Genomic DNA, 24,616 nt, shown 5'->3' with positions numbered 1-24,616 from the left:
CGCGTTATTTTTTTATCAACCCCCCATTATGAAAGTGTTCCGAGAATGATGGGCTTCCAGTAAACTAACGAGCTAGCTTACTTCAAGTCTATTAAAAGACTCTCTATGTTACGCACTGTCTGATTGCCGTTTTGTGTACGTTAGACTTGCTCATTAAGAATATGTCCCCGCTTATCATAATATCTATATTTTTATGTTTAAAGAGAGTGGTAGTCGTGCTTCACGGGTCGTGCTCCACACCCGTGAAGCACTTTCTCCCCCTTTTTGGTATGTCTTTTTATTTGAGTGAAGTGAAGTTCATGCGAATGAAGTTCACGAAACAAAAAAACAACGAGACTCCTAACTTATTTTTGTTCACAATCAAATTAATCTAAAAAATTTGACACTTGTTATGAAAGTGTTTTGGGAATGTTGGGCTTACTTCAAGTTTATTAAAATACTCTCTATGTTACGCACTGTCTGATTGCCGTTTTGTGTACGTTAGACTTGCTCATTAAGAATATGTCCCCGCTTATCATAATATCTATATTTTTATGTTTAAAGAGAGTGGTAGTCGTGCTTCACGGGTCGTGCTCCACACCCGTGAAGCACTTTCTCCCCCTTTTCGGTATGTCTTTTTATTTGAGTGAAGTGAAGTTCATGCGAATGAAGTTCACGAAACAAAAAAACAACGAGACTCCTAACTTATTTTTGTTCACAATCAAATTAATCTAAAAAATTTGACACTTGTTATGAAAGTGTTTTGGGAATGTTGGGCTTACTTCAAGTTTATTAAAAGACTCTCTATGTTACGCACTGTCTGATTGTCGTTTTGTGTACGTTAGACTTGCTCATTAAGAATATGTCCCCGCTTATCATAATATCTATATTTTTATGTTTAAAGAGAGTGGTAGTTGTGCTCCACACCCGTGAAGCACTTTCTCCCCCTTTTGGGTATGTCTTTTTATTTGAGTGAAATGAAGTTCATGCGAATGAAGTTCACGAAACGAAAAAACAACGAAGCTCTCAACTTATTTTTGTTCATAATCAAATTAATCTAAAAAATTTGACACTTAGTTACAATTTCATCCTAGTATTTTTTTCTTTTTTTAAAATTTAAACCTCTCGTGTCTATCATTTAAGAAATATAATAAACGTACCCCGAAATAAGAATAAAATTATTCCGCGCTGAAATTAATTACATTCAAAATAGTAAATTTAAAATCAAATATAAAAAGAAAATAAATTAATTTCCATGAATAAACTACCTTGTTTACAATATCAGAACTTGAAAACTCCATATACAAATTGGATTATTTACATTATCTATGTATTTATGAACAAGAACAAGAACCCATTTTGGTTAAGTTTGAAATCATGGGATTTATCTTGAGTGATTCACTTTTGAGATAATCCAAATACCCATGATAGATATATAACCAAGGATTTCCAAAGATTGTATATGGGGAAGTAGAGAAAAAACAAATTTGTTCTGGTTAAGATTGGTTGATGAAGATCATTTCAAATTGCAAAGAGGACATTTCAATTTTCACAACATAAAGATTATGATATATATGAACAGAATGATATACATATATATATATATATATGCAGATAAACACCAGAAATCTCAACACCTTCACCTCCTCTTCCCAATGAACCAAGTAAATGAACAAACAAACACAAACCAAAAAGTTCAATAGCTACAGAGCTTCATCTATTGAGATGAGAGAAGACCAAAAAGTTCTAACCTTGACATTGTAAATCAAGAGACTCAATTTCTCTCTAACTAAACTATTAGCCTTTTGCACAACAATATGCCACATTCTCCAAGCAAAACCAAACCCATCTCCATTTTTCCCAGGCTTATACCTTGAAAGTTTGCCAAAACTCAGGTATCATCAACTTGGGAGTGAAACACAAAACTCGGAAATGTGGTGGTGATGTCTCTGAACAAAGAAAAAACCAAGTTCGTTTCAGTTGCGAAAGCCAAATTTTTCTATAAGAGTTGCAGGTAATATTTAATAAGAACGACAACTAAATTTCCGAGCTAATTAAAGTGTCTTCTTTTGGCCTTCTAAGAATACTCTATCATGGATACGCGATATTATGGTAGTAGGAATACAAAATGGTTAAAAGTAGCAACTCACTTGAGATATTGAAGAGTCATATTCTTTAAAAGGGATGGATGCCGCAGCACAAGGTTTCGCCACTCTTCCTTGTCAATCTTCCCGTCATGTTTGGTGTCAGCTTCTTCAAAGGTCTAGAACAAAGAATATAAGGAACCCAAGATAAATTATGAAATAAGCAAATAATATGCAGGGTGAAAAAGGTAAAAATTGTACAAAGATGTTTTTTCTTTTCCATTATAACAAATTAGGGTTAGGATTAGATGAATGAAGAAACACAAATAAACAAAAAACGAGAGGAAGACAGGGACCATCATTCCGCCATTCAGGCAGTTACAACTTCCTGCCTTTATAACCTATATATTGGCATGTATTTAAGGAGAAATCATGGAAAAAATTTATTGAAATCAGAAGATATTTTCTCTCTCAAACTTCACCGACTCTTTCTTGTATTTATCTTCCTTTTTTTTCTCTTTCTTCCTCTCTCTTTCCTATCCAAACTATAAATCAGGTTCGTGACTAAGAAAAATGATAAATAACGTGAAATTAGCATACATCAAGCGACAACAGCAAGGGCACACCACAGTTAACGTGCAGTAAAAATACATGAATTCAGAAATTTCATCTGGGTTGTTCTGTCCAAATTAGCAACCCTTAAAATTTTGAAGGATTTGGAATTTACTACCAGCAGAGCATGATATAGTAGGAACAAGAAAATCTTATAATATAGTAGGAACAAGTCCAGACATCAAACTGGAAGCGAGTATATGGACTTATTTAGGATGCCTACGGGATAACGACCAATAATATTTGCCTCAGTTCTCAAGTAAACAGAAGAGCACAGAGAAGAATCTTGCAAGATATCTAGTTAATAAATTTTAGTAGATTCACTTAATAAATCAGAGTAGGAAGAGAATTGAGAAAAAAAAAAGCCAACAGCTAAACCATAGTGATTAATCTATCATTGAATGAGGTTACATGCTCACATATTAACTAGAACAATCAAGCTAAGGCATTACCTTATCAATGATGCTCTCTATCACATCATCCGAGAGATTCATACCAGATTCAGCAAGAGTCGCCACTACCATTTGCTTTACCTGTTAATTTTAAATTTAAGAATGAAATAATGTGGATAAGATCCTGAAAATTATAGAAATAACTCACATTTAAATCTCTTTCAAGAGAGTAAATTTAAAAGGGAATATAGAGAAAAATGCAGTCTAGATAAAAACGATAGAGAGAACACCAAACACAACTTAACCCACAAAACAATTTATCAAAAGGCTCCAACTTTATTCAAAAATATTAACCAATTTCTCTAAAAAGTAAATAAGAACCATCAATACCTCTTGCCTCTCAATGAAGCCTTGCTGTTTGAGATCATAAAGCTGGAAAGAAACTGCATTGCCAATGTTCATTAGTAACATCAACTTATGTGACCAGAGTATTTAAGACTAAGCTATAAGAAATAAACAAAAACTATGGCAGAATATATTAAATAGCTATTTCCAAACATCCACAAGAAACTGGCTCCCCTTCCTCCTAACGGAAGCGTTCAACAAATTCTTAAACCAGCCTCCTTTTACATTTTTACTTCCCTCTTTTTATTTTATTGTTTTTCCCTGTTAGTTCAGGGTAGGGAGACTGGGGAGTGGGGCATAGATTTAAAGCTTAACATGCAACCTTATTTCCAGAAACGAACAAGACTTACAATCAATCTTATCCTCAAGTGGCGCATGCGGGTGAAAGACAGAGAGAGCTCTTGCAAACTCTTCAAAATCTAGTATTCCATTGTGCTTTGAGTCGAACAAGTCAAATACCTACAAGGTTGAAGATACAGATGGATGTAAATAGTCTAGGAACTTCTTTAAGTGCAAATGAATAGCATGATTATATGCATGGTATGCCTGCTTGTGACCACAATCAACAGTACCCAAAATGTATGATACCGAAAAAGAAATGAAACCCAGCTAAAAATTCTCAAGGGTTTGAGTGTTTTGCCATATATACCCGATCTGCAAAAAGGCTCTCCTTCTTGTTTGTCTTAAACAATGCTAACTGAAATTCTTCCTGTAAAGTAAAATTTTGAAAATTTCAAAAGAGTATAAATCGGAGTTAGATACACATAGCTAAAGCATATTAACGTAAGAAACCAAAGATAAAGTAGGGAATAGGTAAATAATATAAAGAGTAAAGATTGTAAAGTTTATACAGTGATAGCTTTGTCTTTTCATTAGAACAAATTAGGGTCAGAGTTAGGTGAATAAGAAACAGAAAAACAGAAAATTGAGGGAAAGATCCTGGCCATCCGATCCTCAGTCTGAAAATGTGGACAACGATCTCCAGTGGTATTTAAGACAAATTACGATTAGGGTTTGGGAATTGGCCAGTTCATCCTGCCGATTAGAGTTCTCCCTTGTTTTGACTCTCATGTTTTACGGAACAATGGTAAATTCAGAGCATTTTTTGCTCTCTTTTCTGTATATAATCGCATATTTTCAAATATGTAAGCATGGAATGAATTATTTGAGTATATTTCCATTATCTCCCTAAAATTTTTTCTCTCTCTCTCTTTCACTGTTTTTATTCTCTCGGCCTTCTAACTTTCTCTCCCTCTCTCTTGTTCTCTCTCCCTTTCTCTTAAACCTGAAGTAGTTATCTTCCAGATCTGAACCATGTATCAGGTTCGTGACAATTAAACATTGAGAAACTGATATTTGAATTAAAATAAGTTTCATGCCACAACAAGATTATGTTAAGATAAAATGAAAAAAAAAACATTCTGCATTTATGATACAAGAATTGTGGTAGTCAAATTACCATTAAAAGACAACTCACAACAATAGCTTCTCTTACCTTGTTGATCAATCCGTCATCAATTACAGCACTGCTAATCTTCTTAAACAGCTCATACAGAGCTTCAATTTCACTTACACTAACTGCAATGGATGCAAAGAAGATGGTGATAAAGCAAATAAAACTTAGAAAGCCCAATGGGTATATTTAAGATAAAGTACACATATCAAGCAATCATTATATGAACAATGAGGGGCTGTAAAGGCCATAGTAGACCTCTTTTCCTAAAAGATGAAACCACTCATGTAGAATGATGACTTATTTTCCCCAAGAATCACAAGACTGTAGTATGCATGTAAGAATGCAAATACAGCTTCTTTCACTTTTAAGTCATTGGTCATGACATCTAAAACCAGATATAAAATAAAGGGAACATACAGACTGTTGCCCTAGCAATCACTTCTGGATCTTCCAGACCCTTGGGTTGCTTGTATAATTCGGTATCACAACAATTCACCACACTAGCACACAAATGCTTTAATCCGTCTAAGCACTGAACCATGATCTTCTCCGAACAGCAAAACACTCCATAACTACATATATGGAAAAGAACCCAAATCTTAAGTTTAGAACAATCTGTTTAAAAAGAAACTAAAAACAAATATAGTTAACTAATTGCTTCTCCAAAAGATGCATGCATTGATTAGTCCTTGACAGAAATGGGCACATGAGAAATTCTCAAGCAATAGTAAGGATAAGTAGTTTGAAATCTCTAAAATTGCAAAGAAGAATCCCCAAATTTTAAAAGCCCGAACATATCACAGAGAATTTTATACTGCAAGTCACGGCAAACTGTCATGTAACACAACCCAAAAGAGAAAAAATTGCATTGTTGCGTTGGATTTTCTTGGGAGGTAAAGTCTAAATAATTAAAAAAATGGAAACTGATGTCTGTTAAATCTTGAAAGCAGTAAACTCAGAATAACTTTTTGCAAGACAAATATATAGGTAAATTAATTGCATTCTACATCATGTTAAATGTATGTCCTGTTTATAGACTCAGACTAATATAGACAAAGTTGAAATATAATTTTGTTGCTGTCAAGTTGGCACATTCAAAGGACAGCCAATGGAAGTTTAAAAAATTAAGAAAATATGGAATTCTCAGAGAAATTTTCCCCAGAAGTCGTAAAACTCTATTCGAAATACACTGGTATTTCATTCCATTACCCGTATATATATAATAGTTTTGTTAACTGTATTTTCATTCCAAGCAAAAAATATTATAAGAGAGGGAAAAAGAAGAGATATCAGAACATCACAGCTTCGATCAAAACCTGAATGGCTGTAAGAATCTCTTACTTTTCCATCTTTTTTGTTTCTAGCTTCCCAGAGAGAAACATGGAACAAGAATGACGTTATCAACGGTTGGTTTGTCTTGCCTTTCCAAATTTATTATTCTTTTGTCGCCATCCAGTTAGTTAAAAGATAGGAAACGTCAGAATCTTACTAACATTGAATACTTATAAGATTGCAGAGATCCTTTCCTCTTCGCACGAGGCGACAAACAAACCAATTAATGAAAAACGACAAATTCCAGTAACATCCGAAAAGGAAAAAGAACCTAAGAGACATGCATGCATGCACGCAAACACTTTCAACCAACTTTTGCACTAAAAAAGATATAAAAATATAACACCAGGAAGTAAATGATACTGAAACAACATCTATTAAACTACGTAAGTCTGGCGATCGATTGATTACCAAAAAGTGGATTGCAGCAATCTCAAACCACCATCGTTTGCATAAGTTGAAACCAATCAATTTTATTCCATGTCGAGAGCTGTCTACATATCTTAACCACCATTGCAATTTATACAAATTCTATATCAACACAAACAAGAATGTCTAGGCCCCCCCTATCATAATCAAGATCTTGTAGCCCTAAACAATAATCCAATGTTAAATATCCAAAGTCATATCTAAAGCTTCAAAGGGTTCACAAACTTCATATCTTCATTCAAACATTTGAAAGGTTATTACTTTCTTCACAAACTTCATTTAAACATACAATTAATAATCAACCACTCACCATTAGACGCAGCCCAATTCAAGCTCAAAAATAAAATTAGTCATCTATAATGATCTATCAAGCCAAGCATTGTGTAAAGCCACCAAGATTAATGCAATCAAGAATCATACAAAACCCAAATTCTAACTTCAAACATATAATTCACTCATTAACACATACAAATATAATCAATCTTGCATGCGACACTAAGGGTTCAAACACGAAACGAAATTACAACTCGGACCACCAAAAAGCTCAATGCATTACAGAAACGGATCCATGAACCCGAATTCCCCTGTTCGATAACTCTCAAATGCCACCATCAAAATCGAAAAATTTAGATATAAACGAGGCAGATACATCAGACAAACCCTTAACCCATACTAGATCAATAAAAGCCATAAAAATTGTAACTTCAAACGAAAAAGGATCAATCTTTCAAATTGTAAAGATACGAAAATTTCACGAAGAGATTATAATTTACGGGAAGAAGCAAATTTGAAAGGAAAAACCGAATGAAAATGGAGAAAAGGCTTTACCTTTAGAAAAACCAGAGAGAGGAGAGGAGGAAGAGAAGGGAGTCAAGTTTCCGATACATTTCTGCCAATTTCTTTTTTGCTCTTTTAAAAAAAAGTTTAAAGCTTTTTCTTGTTATTGCAGAGTGCAGAGAAGGGGGTTTGGTTTTCTCCTAACGGGGGTGAATGATTGTGATTAGTCATATATATATACACACACACACACCCACACCCACACACATACTTGTATATATATGATGAAGCACAAAATGGCTGCTGCCAATGGCCAAGGAAATTGTGAAATTACAAAAGAAGGCAGGTTTTTTCTGTCAAGCTAAAAATGGAAGCCAAGGTGGGGGAAATCTCATGTACACGTGGCAGCTAGTGGATCCTGATTATCGGCTGTGATCGTTTTGATGGACGGTCATGATCATTCTAACGCATGTCTAAACGGTACTAAACATTTATACTCTAGCTGGTATCGATGTCTTCTTGTGCTGTGCTTTTCATGTGTTCTCACTCCAAAAAGAAACACGCGCACCCTGCTGCTTCTTATGAAGGCAGTTACATGGGTTTTTGTGTTTTGACCCTGTGACGTCAGCATGCCTTGCTGTGTGTATATAAATATGTACATACACACACATATATATATATATATATATATATATATATATAACCGTTGTATTTAAAGAATTGGAAGCTAATTTGTTAAGTAATTAAGTTATTTATTAATTAAATAAATTTAGTTTTTAGAAAATTTATTTGAAAAGTAATTAATTTTGTCTATATTTATTTTAATTTGAAAATTAATTATTATTATTTTTAAATATTTTACAATTACGTAATATTTTTATCTTTTTTATAAAAATTTAAATTTAAATCGAACTATTCTCTTATATTTAAGCGACTGATTATTATTATTTTTTTAAACATTCTTTGACTACATAATACTTTTGTTTTTTATTTTTTAAAAGAATGTAATTTTAAATCGAATTGTATTTCTATATTTATTTGTATTTTTATTTAATTGAATATTAATATTTTTATTTTTTTTATAAAAATATAAATTTAAATTGAATTATTTTTTTATATTTGTTTTTATTGAAATGTTAAGTATTTTTTTAAAAATATTTTTTATTGAATAGTTAGTATTTTTATTATTTTTATAAAAATATTAAGTTGAATCGAAATATATTATATAATTTTTTTAAATTGATTATATAATTATTTGATTTTGGGATTTCTACACTAATAATTCACAATGGGTTTGTTTTTCAATTGGTTTTACAAATTGAAAATTTATTAACACAAAGAAGAAAACCAGAATTGCAATTAGTACAAATTGCCAAAAAAAAAAAAAAAGTAAAACAGAAGGGTTATTTGTTGTTCAATTTATACTATCTGTCTCTGCCTTTTTCATGGCCCTGGTCTGATCTATTTCCCCTCTGTAATATCTTCTTTGGGTCCAATTTGATCCCAGAATTACCTTCTCCTCTACTTTCTCTTACTCCCTTTTCAAACTCAATCTCATCAATCTCTCCTCTCATCATCTTTCTTTCCATTTCTACCAGCAGCATCTTCTCATCACTTCTCTTCATTCTGTGATGATTGTCTCTTGCACTGGTTTCAGGAACTGAACTTCTCCTTGTTCCATCTGCCTTGTTGGTTCTTTCATCTGAACCCAATTGCAGCCTACTTATATCATGTTCGACACCCGGTTTGTCTGTCTGTTTTCCTCTGGACAAGAGCTCCATTGCCGGCTGCTTTTGGCTAGGAGCTCTAGAACTGCCTTCTTGGTCGAAAAACAGGACCTGGACAACTGTTCTCAATGGCAGCCTTTCGTTTTTCACAGCGTGAGCACGTACTTCGGAAGAGAGTTTCTGGCAGTCTAGACCTCTGCAAAGACGCTTCTTATCTGCTTTGCTTATCTCAGGATGCTCCTGCTTGGAAGTACTGACATGTGAGTTATATATATATATATATGTTAAGAAAATAAATCATCAATATGCATACAATCAGACAAAGTAAGGAGTAAAATAAGAAAATACAAAATATTTAACGTAGTTCAGTAAAAATGCCAACGTTTATAAGTAAGATCAGAAAGAAACTTTTCACTATGATGAAAAATAAGTATATCATCATTAGAATTGTAAATCCTTATATAAACAAAATATTAGGTTTTTTTTTTTTTTCAAAATATTCCGAAAATATGTACATAGTATTCTTCAGAATATACACAAAATCAAGTCATGTCAATATGTATATATACATTAATATTATCTTTAAAAAAACTATACTGCATTGACAGCAGAATGTCATGAGAAGAATAGTAGGCATACCTTGAGATATATGTTAATTGCTTTGTAAAGGCCATCATGATCCTGCCTTGCAATATCTGGCAAAGTTTCAGCAAGAAACACAAATCTTGAAACTGGCATCTTGAAATCCTTGGCAACCACTTGGAGATAAGAGTCAATTAGCCTCCCGACCTTTCTAATTGATCTTATAAATTGATTATTTTCTGCAGGTGCTGGGGAATGTCTTCTCCATAACTGCAAGTAACTTTCTAACACTGCCACAACCAATTCTATATCATAAAAGGGCTGATCCGAGGAGGAGCATGAAGGAAATAGTAGCTCTTCTACACTTGCCTCCTCAAATTGCAAACTAGCTTTCCTTATGAGTTCTGTCTTGGTCAATGAAGAAGCTCCCAAATAATTAGCAATACTAAGAAGTCTTAGCAAGAATCCTACTGAAACTGATCCTCGATCCGAAGGAATCAGACCCACAATGGCTTCAAGAATCTTTCGATGCTTTTCCATAGTGTCTTCGCTTTGGGAAACTGAACTCTCTGGTCGCCTAGACCTTTTAGTTTCTGGTAGCCAACGGCAAGCATATACATGCAGAGCTTCACCAATAAGTTGCGGTGGTAGCAAAAATGTTGATCTGACTGCAGAGATTATACATCGAAATAATTCTAAATCAAGATCGGAAATGTCCTCCGTCCACCAATCCTTCGGAACAGATTGATGCTGCTTCTTGTCAAATCCTGGTCTAGTATATTTATAAGACCATGAGACCTACAGGAGAATCATAAATTTCAAATGAAGAAAAGGGCTTTGTCTGATAGAAGAGAGGTACTATACAAAGTATAAAAATAGCTCTCTGGTGGAATGAATGAATCATGAATAATAGATATCAATCTGATAACCTTGGCAGGAGGTGTGAGTATTTTCTCAACAACTGAATCTATGCACCTTCTGATGATTCCAAGATTTTCAGACCATTCAGGTAACTTGGCAGTCATTTGTAGCGTGACAATTGTGTCCTTCCAACCTTCTAGGATGCATGATGTGAAGAAAGCCTCAAGCTTTAGCACAAAATTTCCCTTCTCAATCGACTCAGTCATCCGAAGAAACTTGGCAGCACAAAATGCAGCCACAAAGTTATGAGCACTGAGATTGATTGCTATCCCGTAGCAGAATTTGGCACACAGCTCAAAAGCATCTTCCCCTCCGGGAATATCATGGAGATCAATAGTAACATTTTCAGAATCATCAGAATCCGAGCAAAGTCTTTGCAGGAGGCCACACTTCGGAAGAAGTGGAAACTGCAGCTAAGAGCAGCAAAATTAACAAGAGTTTAAGTTTCCTTTGACTGATAAAAAGCTATCTGCACAATGATTATGCTATTTTCCCTCTGAATTAGCCATTGCAGAACCATGATTTCAAATCTAGTTGTCACAGATATAATTCTCATTTTTCAGAAGGAACAAGACAGGTTACTTCTTATAGGACTTTTCTACTAAGCACCTTCAACGCGAAGTATGGCTATATCAACCTGTTCCATAAGACATGATTCTATCATTTTCTCTTCATTTCTTTTCTCATCATGTCCTTACTGTTATCCACTTCGAAAAACTTACTATCAACTAATCGAAATAAAACTATTGAGAAGATAAATATCCAACATACACACAATCACACATAATAAAGAGCAAAATGAGAAAAAACATAAAATTTAACGTGATTCAGCAGAGATGTGTACATCACTGGGTAAGACCAAGAAGAAACTTTCTATTATGATGAAAATTGAAAGTACATCATTGATAGAGTTGTAGGCCCTTATATAAACAAACTACTAGAATTTTCATGGAAATATTCTCAAAATACACTCAGAATATTTCCAAAATCAAATCGCATTAACAAAAATCATATTGTCGAAAGTATGCATCAATGAAGAAAATAACTGGGAAGTTTTTTGTACAAACTCATACCTTGTGCAGAAGATAACTAATATTATTAATTCGTATAACAAGATCACTTGGTATCTCTGATATCAAAGTCCTGCATCACCAATTAACTAATTAACCATTTGCTTGGGCGTATAATAACAATAACAGCATAAAAATTGCAGAACAGAACAAGGTACCTGGTAGCCTCTTCTGTGTAAAATGTGTCGGGCTTTGTCCCAAGTTTCATAAACTTCATTTTTACTTCTTCTGATCACAAGGACATGACCAAGTTTCACTTCATCAGTATGCAACATACCCTGCTCTTATACTGTCTGAAAAAGAAAAAGAATTTCATGAATGAAATTTTTAGTAGATGAACCTCTGAGCCACAGTTTGCGGATGAACAAGGAAGATACAAAGCATGGTTTAAATTGAAAGAAATGTCAAAATTAAAATTTAAACCAGGAAAAAGAGAAGAAGCAATTCTCAGGAGTGAGGACATACTTACAAGTGAAAGATTTCTAAGAGGGCAAAAGGTAAATCTAACAGCTATAACATTTGACAAACATGGGTAAATGACTTAAACCCCATCATCCTGTTGTAATCAGTGACATTTCTTTTTGCTTCTTTTCACTTCAGATGACCAACAAGAAGCAAAAAATAAAATAAAACGAAGAAGAAGAAGAAGAAGAAGACGAAGAAGAAGAGAAAAGAAGGAGAAGGGAGAAGAAGAAGAAGAGAATAGAAGAGAAGGAGACGGGTGAAGAAAGGAGAGGGTTTGCTGAAACCAATTTGCAGAAGAGCAGGACAAAGCATTCCTCAATGTATAGATAAAATTAGGAAATAGGCTCCTCACCTCACCTTTTGTCCTACAAGGGTCCCATCACCCTCCCTGCTGTTTCCTCTGTGTAACCCTACAAGCCTTTAAATATGGAAGAAGGTATCTGAGCCTGAACAATGGAAATGGGAAAAAGAGAAAGAGAGAACCCAAAAAAAAAAGAAAGAAAGAAAGAAACAAGGAAAAGAAAAGAAAAGAAATCACAAAACTTTTTCCTGTCAAGCACTGGAGAAAGAGGTGAAGATAGAGGACATCAGCAGTTTATTTTCTCTCTTCTTTAAGAGTCTATCCTACAACCCATGCAAATTTGACTGTAACGTTCTTAGGAGTTCAACGAGAGTTAATTAAGCAGTTGAAGTTCATTATGATATCAGCCTTTTGGCATAAAGTCCTATTTAATAATTTTTTTTTCCAAAGCCAAATCCCTGACACCTTTTTACTAAGAAGAAACTGAACAAACCTGAGAATCTGGATTTCAATCAAAAAGATTTCATGAAAAGCCCTCCTTAGATAATCATCATTAATTGAGAGTTAATGTCAAATCCAGCCCAGATCTGCTTTCATATACAATCATATATATCCCTAGTCGTACTAACAAGCCAAGCCTAAAGAGAATGGCATCAGAGAGAAAAAGCCGAGTAAATAGCAATAAATACCAATAAAACTCTTCCAAGTTCGAGTTATATATATTTTTTTTTTCTGTGAACTTTTGTCAAGGAGATTGTATTATGATTAGTGTCTATATGTTACCTAATAATGAATTACATGAATGTCCCCTAAAAACCTTTTCTTTAAGTATGTGGCAGGGACAACAACAACCCTCTTACCAGATCCATAGTGCAACACTGGTTAGATGATGGTGAGAACCAGAAAGCAAGCTTTCACATTTTCAACAGCTTTTAGACTAGAGTAAAAAGGAATCCTAATTATGTATAAATAAAAACAGGTATTGTTAATTAATGAGTTTTATCTCATGGTACATGTGCAAACTAGCTGCTGATCTCATAATATAAAGGTCAACAGCTATGGCACATGGTCAACAGCATTACCATTTGGCTCTGTCTTATTTTTTCTGGATATAGTTGAATTAAATCTCAATTGAAGTTAATTTTCCAAATAGAAAAATCTTTCTACAGAAAGTTGAAAGTCACAAGTCTACGGTAAACAAAGCCATTAATGATCTACCTACGCTCCTACTGTCCTAAAAATGATAAACACGTTCACCCTATGCAATTCATAAACTTACCCATCTAAATTAACCCATGACAGTGATTTACTGTTCAAAAGAATTTTTTATCCATATCACCTTAACAGATCCCCTAATTCGTGTAGATACATAAATTGCAGAGCTTGTAAGTAAAAGATCCATTGTTAAATTCTCAGAATTAAGAAGTGAACCCCAAATTCGATGTGGGTTATCGATCATATTGATCATAAGGGTCACTGTTGCAACATCTAGGATTAAGTTTGACAGTAGTCAAGAAAAATCATTTCAAGTGGAAAGAGGCTGGGTTTTCAAAGTTAAAAACTCATCCAAAATCAAACAGCCAAATATGGTACATCACTATAACAAGATCATCAATTAGCTACTTGAATGTCTCCCTGTTGATATATATTAGCACATGAATAAGTAGTGAAATGCAAACCTAATTAAGCCCAGACTTTTCCTGAATGGTGAAACCCTTGCCAGAAATGATGGCGGTAGTATGAACAACGTAACCAAGTCTTTGAAATATAAAACAAAAAAAGACAGATAAACAGATAGAAAGAGAGAGAGAGAGAGAGAATGCAAAAAAATCAGTAAGATAACTTTAAACTTTGGTGAAATCAAATTATAGCAAAACCACAATGGTGCTTCGATTGCAACATTAATGATAAAGGATTCACCAAGGATAGAATCTGAATGCGCAGGAAGATTTTATACTAGAATTAGACTTTTACCCCGTGTGAAAAGATGAATGATGGCAAGAACCTATAATAAATATATTTACAATTTAACAATAGGAGTATCTGACTAAATCCTCTAAATGAGGAATCAAATCTCAATTAGATATAGGTGGATATAAGAATTGATTAACTTTCCTAACTAACCATCCAAATGTTCTTAATGCAATTGATGTACTACATTGAAAGGGAAAGCATAATATAGAAGTCTGACTAGTACATATTTCTTTCTATTTATTGTTACTGTTATTATTATTTCATGAAAAAAGATCTATAATAAGTGGCTTAGATCTGCTCACGTAGCTGTCACACATGCTTTTGAGATTAGAGTATCAGTATACACTTCTAATATATACCAAGAAAAATACAATAATATAAAAAAGATAAACAAAAAAGAAAAAGAAGGAAGAAGAAGATATGATCATTATGAATTCTTTCCTCTTGCTCATGAAAAGAAAAGCATTGCAGTAATGAGGAAAGAAATAATGGTGATGTTGGTCCAGTTGGGTTTGATCAGATTATTGAGTGGTTGAAAAATCTTACCTACTGGTCTATGCTTTCACAGGCAAATGGGGGAGAAAAGAAAAGGCAAAATAAAAGAGAGAAGCATATTGCCAATGTAGCATGGAATCAAAAGTACTTGTAGTAAAGGTTTTTGAGGTTCTTCTTCCTAACAAAAAAAATATAACAGAAACTTTTTCCCTAAAAAGCTGAAAGCTTACCTAGATCCCAACACCAACAATCGTCAAATATATATATATATATAATATAAATATATATACCATTCACCTATTTCAAGCTTTTTCTTTTTTCCCATTGAGAATCAAATCAATAGCCTCTCTACTCTTGTTGGTAATTGAATACACTCTTTCTTATGGCGCTCTAGGTTAACTACTTGTGTCAAAATTCACTTTTGAAATTTATAAAGAGCTCCTCACTATAACCCAGAAGGGTCCTAAGATTCTTCTTCTTGTCCAGATTCTCTTTGGAATTTTTCAATTAAAAAGCCTACAGCAAATGTTCCTTTTCATATGTATAGATGATGTATCACCTAGAAAGCAGAATCTCTAGATTATATAATATAAATATATATATATATATACTCACTCCACCATGACAAAATGGAAAAAGAAGCTTTTGTTGGGCTTTTTCATTTTAATACTGGCAAACAAAAACAAGTCAAGAAAAAGATCTCCTTGAATCAAAACCACTCCAATCAATATCATCCCCCTCATATACTAACAGAATCAAGCACCAACACGAGTGGGGCTCAGCTAAAGAAGATACACACACATATACAATCACTCGCACACAAACATCCAAAAGGAAAGAAGGTGAAACTGTAATAATTTCAAAGAGAGAAATGATTAACAACCTACCTACAAAATCTTGATGTTATTTTGTTTATCCAATCCCAAGCAGCATACAACTCCAACCTGCTCTTTTTCTCCCCCTAAAAAGCTGCAAATTTAGCCTTTAAATTCAACTGAGTGCAAGCTATTAGAAAGCAAAACAGGGCAGTGCAGGGCAGCAAACACTCTCTGAGACATTAAATCATATATGTTATAGGCACCGGCTTTTGAGCATCTACTTGGGTACACAAGGAAAATAGCGGTGGTCATTTCATGCATGTATATACATATATGTATGTGTTTATATGCTTATATGTGTGTGTATACAAATATGGCTGTATCTAAATCTTTTTAAAACACACAGAGAGAGAGAAAGAGAGATAGGAACAAAGGTTATGAATTGTGTTTAAAGAGGAAATGAAGCAGACAAACACATAAGTATAGGTAACTGGATTTACCTGTGTTCCAACATAGATAGAGATAGATATAGAGAGAGAGAGAGAGAGAGAGAGTGGTTGGTTGTAATTATTCAACATGTAATTTGTCTTAAGAGCATGCTATCATAAAATTCCTCATTACAAATTCAATAAAACACCAAATTAATTTATAAAAAAATAACCCAAATATATTTTCTCAAATCATTACTCAGATTTTAACCCGATATATTTTTTTATCGTAACAAGAGATAAATCATAATCTATTTCTTGTGATAAAATACTCGATTTGCACTATGATGAATGAAATTTCTTATTCAATTTTATTATAATTTGAATAAAATGAAAGGATTTAATAATTTTAATAAAAAAATTTAACCGTAATATTTAAAAATAAATTAAATTAAAGAAATATTTATAAAAATTTAAAAAAAAAGAAAAAAATTATGTAATCTATTCGTGATTATTTCAAATTTTTCTATTACCACAAAACGTTTTCTTTGTTCTTTTCCAAACTATACAAAATTTTTTAAAAATATATTTAATAATATTTTTATAAATAGATCTTATATATAATAATATAATAAAGTATTACATGAATGATCGTAAATATCATGACTTATTATAATATTCAATATTATAAAACGATCACTGTTAACTCGTTAGAAACTTATAAAATATCATAAAAATTTTAATAACTAAACTATCGTATTAACAGTAAAATATTTGTCGATCAATTTTTAATGGTGATTCCTAGCATATTTGACCTATATAAATATATATATATATATAAAGGGGGAGAAGAAAAATTAAGGAGCAGCCTGTTGTCTAGAGATATCTAAAGAGATGATTATATTGAAAATGGTGGTGTATGATTGAAAGGCATGCAATGCAAGTGGGAAGTGGCCTTCACAGGAGGAGGTAAGTCAGTGTAATGGTAGTATTGGGGGTTTGTGGGTCCCCATAAAGGAAGATGATGATCATCATAGCAATCCCCACTACCTTGGGTATATTCTTCTTGACCTGTAAGTGAAATGGTAGCCTTTGATTTTCATTGCCGGCCACGTGTCTTGTCGTGTACCGTTGGTTGGGGTGCTCCCACATCAACTCTGATGGGACTGGTCTCCTTGTTGTTGTTTTCCAGTTTACGTGCGTGCGCGTGCATTTACACGTGTGTCGCTGTTGTGGGTCCCGTTTTGATTTTGAAGGGCAGAAGAGAGAGAGAGAGAGAGAGGCTTCGAGTTCAAGCCCCCCTTCGAAAGGGATGTTTCAACCGCCGGTAAAAATTAGTTACTAAAATATTCAAAAGTATTATATGCTTCAAAGTTAAATAATATACGGTTTTACTCGTGGTAAAATTTAATTTTTAAAAATTTACTAGTTAAATATTTTTAAAATAATTTACTCTTAGAATTAATATTGTGTCTCGAATATGCCAAATACTTTCTTGTCTGACCCAAGAGTTTAAATTTCTCTACCGTAAATTTTATATGGTACCCAATTCTTCTCCCTGATTTATTAATCTTTAACCGTGTATTTACGTAACGTTACTTTATAGGTAAGCTTAGTATCTTGTCATTTATTTTTGAAAAGAAGAAAACAACATGACTGGTTAAGATGATCAAAAGACTAAAAGTTTCGTTGGATGAGAAAATGCATGGTTTTATCAAAAAATATTAACATTTCCAATACATAATACTATAATGTAATACTATATAAAGTATTTAATAGTCAAAGTTATTTCTGAGGTTAGTTATCTAAATCTTACCTTTTATCACTTAATTTACTCATTTTTTAGAAGATATTTTTGATCTCGCCTTTTTACTCCTTACACTTATTCATAATGTACGTCGAACCATTATAAAAGACAATATTTTGATATATTTAGTTTGTTATTTGATCTTTAGTTGTGGAGATTATTCGATAAAACTATTATTCTCAATCTATATTAGGATTTAAGAATGAAATATGTTCAATGGGTTATAGTATATTATTTCTTTGGGTGCTTATAGACTTAGTGTTTCGCACAAGAATTTGTCTATCCTTCCTCGTTTGGCATCTCCTTTGTCCCTAAGGCTAAATTTCACATTCTCTACTCTCTTTTATATAAGTTCTCACTTTTTAACTATAAGAACATCATACTTTTTACGTTCATGTATTTCTTCTAGTGTAAGTCTTCTCATATTCCTAGCCAATGCCTAGTATTAGTGTAATACCCAAGCTCGAAATTTGATCTGAGATCAAATTTTAGTATAAAAAAATAAATAAAAAATTATTTTTTAAATCAATTTAACTTAATTTATTAATTAATTGAAAAAAATATGTTATGAATATAATTGAAAGCAATTTTACAAGAAATGGGTGAAAATTTAAATTTAGGATGTATTTTTTTAAAAAAAATTAAAAATATAGAGTAAAATTATAAATAAAAAAAGTTCGACCACGTAGAACTGTCCAGTCAGCAGTCCCGATGAACCGGAGCACTCCGCATGACAAGGTATGCTGACGTCGGTGCCATGCGGGAGGCCACGTGGGTGATACGTGTGCCCCGTGATCGGGCGGCCGTAGGATCGATCCTGTACGCTTGGACGATCCGGATTTATTTCTCTCTTAGGTGTGATTAGACGGTCGAGATTAATCGTGATGAACGATCTAGATTTATTTTCTCTTTAGGCACAATCGGATGAACGAATATCAATCGCGATGAACGATATCTATATCGACGCATGATGGGTATAAATATTTTGTGTTACACAGAAATCCAAACCCTATCTGCTAGCCCCAACCGGAGAAGAAGAACTAGGCACTGAAGAAGGAGGCCGACTATCGGCCGCCAAAAAAGATAAAAATTCTTTCTATCCACTCGAAATTCGATTCCGAGCACCCATGTGGCTAAATCAGAGTAAAAGAGACAGTGGGTGAGCCAGAAACTGCGAGCAAAATCCGACGGAGCTGCCGCGACCAAACTCCAAAATTCCTCCGACGAGCCCCTTTTCGTTTCTCATTTTACGCGATTTTTCAATCATTGTACTCACTGTTCTTTTCTGTGCAAGTTAGCTGAATAAAAAATTCCAGCCATAAAGGAGGACCGGTGGAGCCGCCGCACTCAGTGAACCCCCATCGGTAGGTTTGGTGTTTTTATTGATTTTTTGGCCAATTGAGGCCCCATAATATTTTTTTATAGGGATACGTGTAAAGCCGACCAAAATTAGCAAAAAATCGGCCTAGCCGAGGTAGACTGCCGCCATGGGCGGCGGAGCCGATGCTGAAACACGACGGCATCGTCGTTCCGGAACTCCAAATTTGCCCAGAAAGAGTTTTGGACACTTATTTTTTATTTTTGATATATTTTTATATACGTGATGAGTGTTTTGAATTCCACATGAAAAGTTCAGAAAACTCGGTACCTATTAGGAGGCGTGGTAGACAGCGCAACGTATCGAAACACCGATCTCAATAAGGATCCCTCACTCTATTCTCTGCTACGGTAAATTGAGGCTTAACAATATATAATTTCGTATTTTTGTAAAAATTTAAAAAATTCTAAAAATAATTATAGTTTACTAGTGGAGGCGGAACTGGTTAGTTCACAATTGTCTTTATTTTATGTTTATTTTCTTGTACTATCCTACTTGCTTGATTTTCCATAGTACATGTTATTAATTTATAGTTTCAATGATCTTATCGACTTATCTGTTTATTTTGATTGTATACCGTTAGCATGAATGTAGTTTAATTGATCTGTAAATATAATATGAGATATTAGTATGCATTTGTTGGTTGTTTGTTGATGAAAATCTATATGTGAAAGACTTGCTGGTTACCAAAAGAAAGGATGGACGAGCCCGGTACATAGGAGACCATATCGTAAACATTATCTTAGTTGGATAGGACTGGGAAGTTTCTTACCGGAAAGATTTAAGAGATATGGTTCACCATCATACCAGACGGGATATTGATACGATGAAATATTTGGTGCCCATTACTGGACGGGGTATGAGACGACCGGTTAATTGTAAAATGAGATATTAGGTTCACGAATAGGAGAGACATCCCTATGAACCTCCATTGGTACTAGTAAGTAGATAAGAAATAAAAGTTATTGTCTCTCGTTCTTTTATGTATAAAAGTAAAAAGTGATATGGATATGAGCTTTCATAGGTTACTTTTGGAAAACTTGTTACAGTAACTATCAAACAAACATCTTCAAGTTTAAGGGATTTAAATAAGTAAGGGCTCCATTAGTTTTTTTATTTTATTTTTACCAATATTCAGTTTTCTGTATTTGTGATTAGTGTGATATTCTTACTGGGTTAGTGTAACTCACTCTTTCATTAATTATTTCATATCAAGAGGATTAGGATCCAGATCCCGATCAGTAAGAAGGTTGTGAGTAATTCATCACCCGAACTCTCATCAAATATTAGTGAAGGTTGTCATAGAATACTTTTGTATTCGCTCTTCTTTTTATTTCTTTAATTACCATTTGACTTTTAGAAGAGACATGCTCATAACCCTATCAGACATTCTAAATTATTATATAAAGAATGTAAACTCTAAGTCTGTTAATCGTTTTCGCATTTCATTTTATAAATTAATTTTTCTTTAAAGTTCCGAACTTTTACAATTAGTATGTGATTTGCTTACGCTCATGTACTTCTTCTAGTGTAAGTCTTCTCACATTCCTAGCCAACGCCTAGTATTAGTATGTGATTTGTTACTTTTAGAATTGTTATGCTATTTTCTTTTTCTGATCATAATAATCTATTAATTATCTTTAAAAAAAAAAACAATACTAAAATATTATGCATAAACTATGTTCTTGGTGCGTCACAAAAAAAAAAAAAGTTGAATCGACTTCAATTCACATTTAAATTAAAAATCTACATTGAAATATATATATATATATATTTTTTAAAAATAAGAAGTTTTCATTTAGAAAATAATTATAAATATCAAACATATTTCTCTCTTATATATGATATTATTCTCTTTTTTGAAATTGAAGGTAAACAAAATTATTTGTGTTCATATTCTTGTCTAATATAAACACTATAATAATATATGATGATGAGGGCATTAATGATGATGATGTCCATCCATCATGATGTTAATAACATGAATTATCATCATCATCATCATCATCATTACCACTAATGGCTTTTTCAGTTTCTAAAATCAGATTGTGCCATCATTACTAAACATCTATTAATTAAACTAATCTCTTTTTGGAAAAAGATGTGCATCATTTTTTATTCTAACTCCCCCCTATTTTTTAGTACTTCATCAAGGTTAAAATATTATTATTTTTTCAATAATTCTGGATTAAAGTTGTGTAATTTAATAAGTTAATTTAAAATTAAAATAATTAAGTAGATAAACTTTATTTAGTTCAATTAATCTAGATTTTACGAAGTACAATATTAAATTTCTCTATCTCAAACCCAAATTTTATTTGCATAAATCACATAAAATAAAATATCATAAGAAAAAAATCTCGCGTTAGATATATTAAGTTTGATAAGTTTTTAAAAAATAAAATTACATACTGTTATTTAGTCATATAAAATAGATTTAGTCAAATTTTTAACTTGTTATGGTTGCTCTAACAAAGAAATTTAATAATTATTTATTATTATTTTTATTTAAAAATATGATAAATTCGTTGTTGAGATTTAATCAACTTAGTCATTATAACTTTATAAATATATTAGTGAATTAATAAATTTCAGTTCTACTAAATTAAATATTATATACCGATTATCTTCAACTCATAATACTTTTGTAAAGTTATAAATTTTACGTTAAATTGAAATACAATATAACATTAGATTATATTTAAACATGTAATTATTATTATTTTTTTAAATAAACACACAAATTTTTCTAAATAAATAAATAAAATAACATCATAAGAAAATTACACTTTTTTTTTTTATAACTATTTCAAACACTCTTTTATAAAATGTGATTGCAAGAAAGTTCACTTATTGCTTGGTAGCCCAAATCTTGTTCCCAAACTTTGACTGCTTTTCCCTTTGTCTAAGGTTATATATATATATATATATGTGTTTACAATACAAAGCTGTAATAATTGAGTGTAAGACAGTAAGGTTTCATGAAGTAATTATGTAGCTATTTCCTTAATTTGACTTTTGCAAAAACTCCCATCTCATTTCCTTCATTGGAAGAAAACAATGTGAAACCTAAGATTGTAATCTTATTTTTTTTATACTAGAGAATGTATATATTATATATTAATCAATTAAGTTATAAATATACAATAATTATAACATAATATAAATAACGTTTAAATAAGAATATACACGAAAATAAAGTTTGACTCGAACCAATAATCTTTTATAAAAAAAATAAAAAAATTGCATCAACTATTCAAATAAACAGTTGTTAGGTTAAAGTGCATCTTTTATTTTTCTTAATATAAAAACTCCCTTAAATACATATATATGTATACATATATGTAACATGTTTCATTCCTCCTTATAAACAATCAAAATCAACAAAAGTGGAACAAAAATAATGATTTTTACTAATTAAATTAAATTATTAAAAAATATTTACTATTGTGATTAATTTATTAATTAAATTATTTAATCAAAATTATACGTCAACAGTCCTAACACCGAATAACAAATATTGAGATTTATCGAACTTAGTTATGCTGTCGTGTAAACTAAATTAAAATATTTATTTAATTTAATTATCCCTATCAATGTAAATACTATTTTTAAATTATCATTATTATTATTCAATTTTTGAAGTAAATATTTATTAAATAATTAAATAATTTAATCTACGTGCACGCGGGAACGGACCTCAGTAGTTCGATCACGTGCACGTGGATCGCCTACGTGGCTCTCCCCGTGTGGTCTCCTGCATCAGCGTCTCTGCCACTTGGCGCGTCTTGATTGGTCAGGGCTGCTGACGTGTCAAAATTTTTTTAAATTATATTTTGACATCTGATTTTCAATTTTTTTAAAAAAAAAAATATCCTCCGACTAAATTTTCACCTATTTTTCTCAAAATTATTTTCAATTTAATTCTTAATAAAATTTACCTATTTTTTTATTAAAATAAAATATAATAAATTAATTTAAATAAATAAATAATTATATTTATTAATAAAAAATGGAAAAAAAAAAAAAAGTTTTGGTGGGTGTTACATGCTATGCACAATACTTGATTACAATTAATTATTTCAAAAGTTTAAAGTAACAAAAAAATCAACTAATTAAATTTGGGAATCATAAAATCAATATGTGTCAATCAAATTTAAGCTTAAGAACATAATGAAGATTGTTATAAGAAAACAATGTAAAGATGAGTGATGGAAAATTGGCATACAAGAAAACAAGGTTCACCCATGAAGAAGAAATGTATGAAGAAGACAATTGATGGAAGTTGTGGGCAACCAAAAGAGAAGTGATTAATGTCAATGCAATTAAGGTGATAGATGGGTAGCTCCTCAAGATGGGAATAGTCAAATCTCCACTCCATTAAGCATGGCATATGGATGGGCCTACAAAAAACCAACAACAAAAGACATTTGGTTGTGTTGGTTAATTGGGTATGCATGGAGTCTTAAGGGTTTTTAGTTGGTGACACCACATTGGCATTTAGACCCATATCTCTCTCTCTATCTCTATCTCCATTATATATAAATACACACGAGGAATTATTGTTCATACTCACTCTTGAAAACTCGAATGTGATTCGATTTAAATTCAATTGATTATTAGTTAAAACTTTTATTTTCTGGGTTTGGACGAATTAGATTGATCGATATTTAAATCGAAAAAGTTATTTGTATCTTAAATGATTATACATATATGTGTGTATGATTAGATTCTTTGGGAAGGTGAGGGATGGAGAGTGAGTGTTTGTTTCTTGGTTTCAAATGTTTTGCATTTTGGAACCAGCAGATGGTGTTTAAAACCAAGTCCATTCATAATTCATTTGGTTTGCAAATCCCACTTTAGGGGGAATCCAAAGGTGAAAAAAAAAAAACTCTTGAGAAAATTCTCTGCATAAAAAGGAGATGTTTTGCTTTTGTGAGTATAATATGCTGCAATTGCCAAATGGTCCACTTCTTGAGTAGGATTTTCATTTTGTCCCACCACCTCCCTTTCCACTTCCCTTATGGACCCATTCCTACCCTATTTCTCTTTTTCCACTCTTTTCCTATTTGGGAGGATTTTTTTTTTTTTTTTATTAACTTCGATATCTTGAATCTAAACATCATTTACTAAACCTTTTTTTTTTTGGTCGAATCACTGACTCTCAAAATTCAAGTTAATAGT

The 24,616-nt window shown here is 32.3% G+C and overlaps 2 protein-coding genes across 17 annotated transcripts; both read right to left on the bottom strand.

The window, feature by feature from the left end:
* Window positions 1-1,550: 1,550 nt before the first annotated feature.
* Window positions 1,551-7,745, bottom strand: LOC110817931 (calcineurin B-like protein 3). The gene is made up of 9 exons (XM_088208415.1): window positions 7,518-7,745; window positions 5,346-5,500; window positions 4,968-5,050; window positions 4,122-4,181; window positions 3,823-3,931; window positions 3,458-3,510; window positions 3,128-3,208; window positions 2,130-2,242; window positions 1,551-1,928 (listed from the first exon to the last, which is right to left on the bottom strand). Exons 2-9 carry the CDS (start codon window positions 5,467-5,469, stop codon window positions 1,871-1,873), a joined length of 681 nt encoding a protein of 226 aa, XP_088064541.1. The 5' UTR covers window positions 5,470-5,500; window positions 7,518-7,745; the 3' UTR covers window positions 1,551-1,870.
* A 1,000-nt stretch (window positions 7,746-8,745) lies between these two features.
* Window positions 8,746-16,430, bottom strand: LOC110817883 (Phototropic-responsive NPH3 family protein). Of its 16 annotated transcripts, none has more exons than XM_088207626.1 (8): window positions 16,320-16,430; window positions 15,889-15,970; window positions 12,584-12,677; window positions 11,925-12,059; window positions 11,770-11,839; window positions 10,705-11,109; window positions 9,833-10,573; window positions 8,746-9,433 (listed from the first exon to the last, which is right to left on the bottom strand). In XM_088207626.1, the coding sequence occupies exons 4-8, from the start codon at window positions 11,981-11,983 to the stop codon at window positions 8,891-8,893; spliced, it is 1,818 nt and encodes a 605-aa protein (XP_088063752.1). In that variant the 5' UTR covers window positions 11,984-12,059; window positions 12,584-12,677; window positions 15,889-15,970; window positions 16,320-16,430; the 3' UTR covers window positions 8,746-8,890. The 16 variants fall into 16 exon arrangements, with proteins under 16 accessions (XP_088063752.1, XP_088063751.1, XP_088063748.1 ...); XM_088207625.1 differs by having other exon boundaries at window positions 12,584-12,649; XM_088207622.1 differs by lacking the exon at window positions 12,584-12,677.
* Window positions 16,431-24,616: the final 8,186 nt, after the last annotated feature.

The sequence above is a fragment of the Carica papaya genome, chromosome 7, assembly GCF_054855325.1.
Source record: "Carica papaya isolate Zhongbai chromosome 7, ASM5485532v1, whole genome shotgun sequence".
Classification (NCBI taxonomy): Eukaryota; Viridiplantae; Streptophyta; class Magnoliopsida; order Brassicales; family Caricaceae; genus Carica; species Carica papaya.
This window is presented reverse-complemented; position numbering and strand designations above follow the sequence as displayed.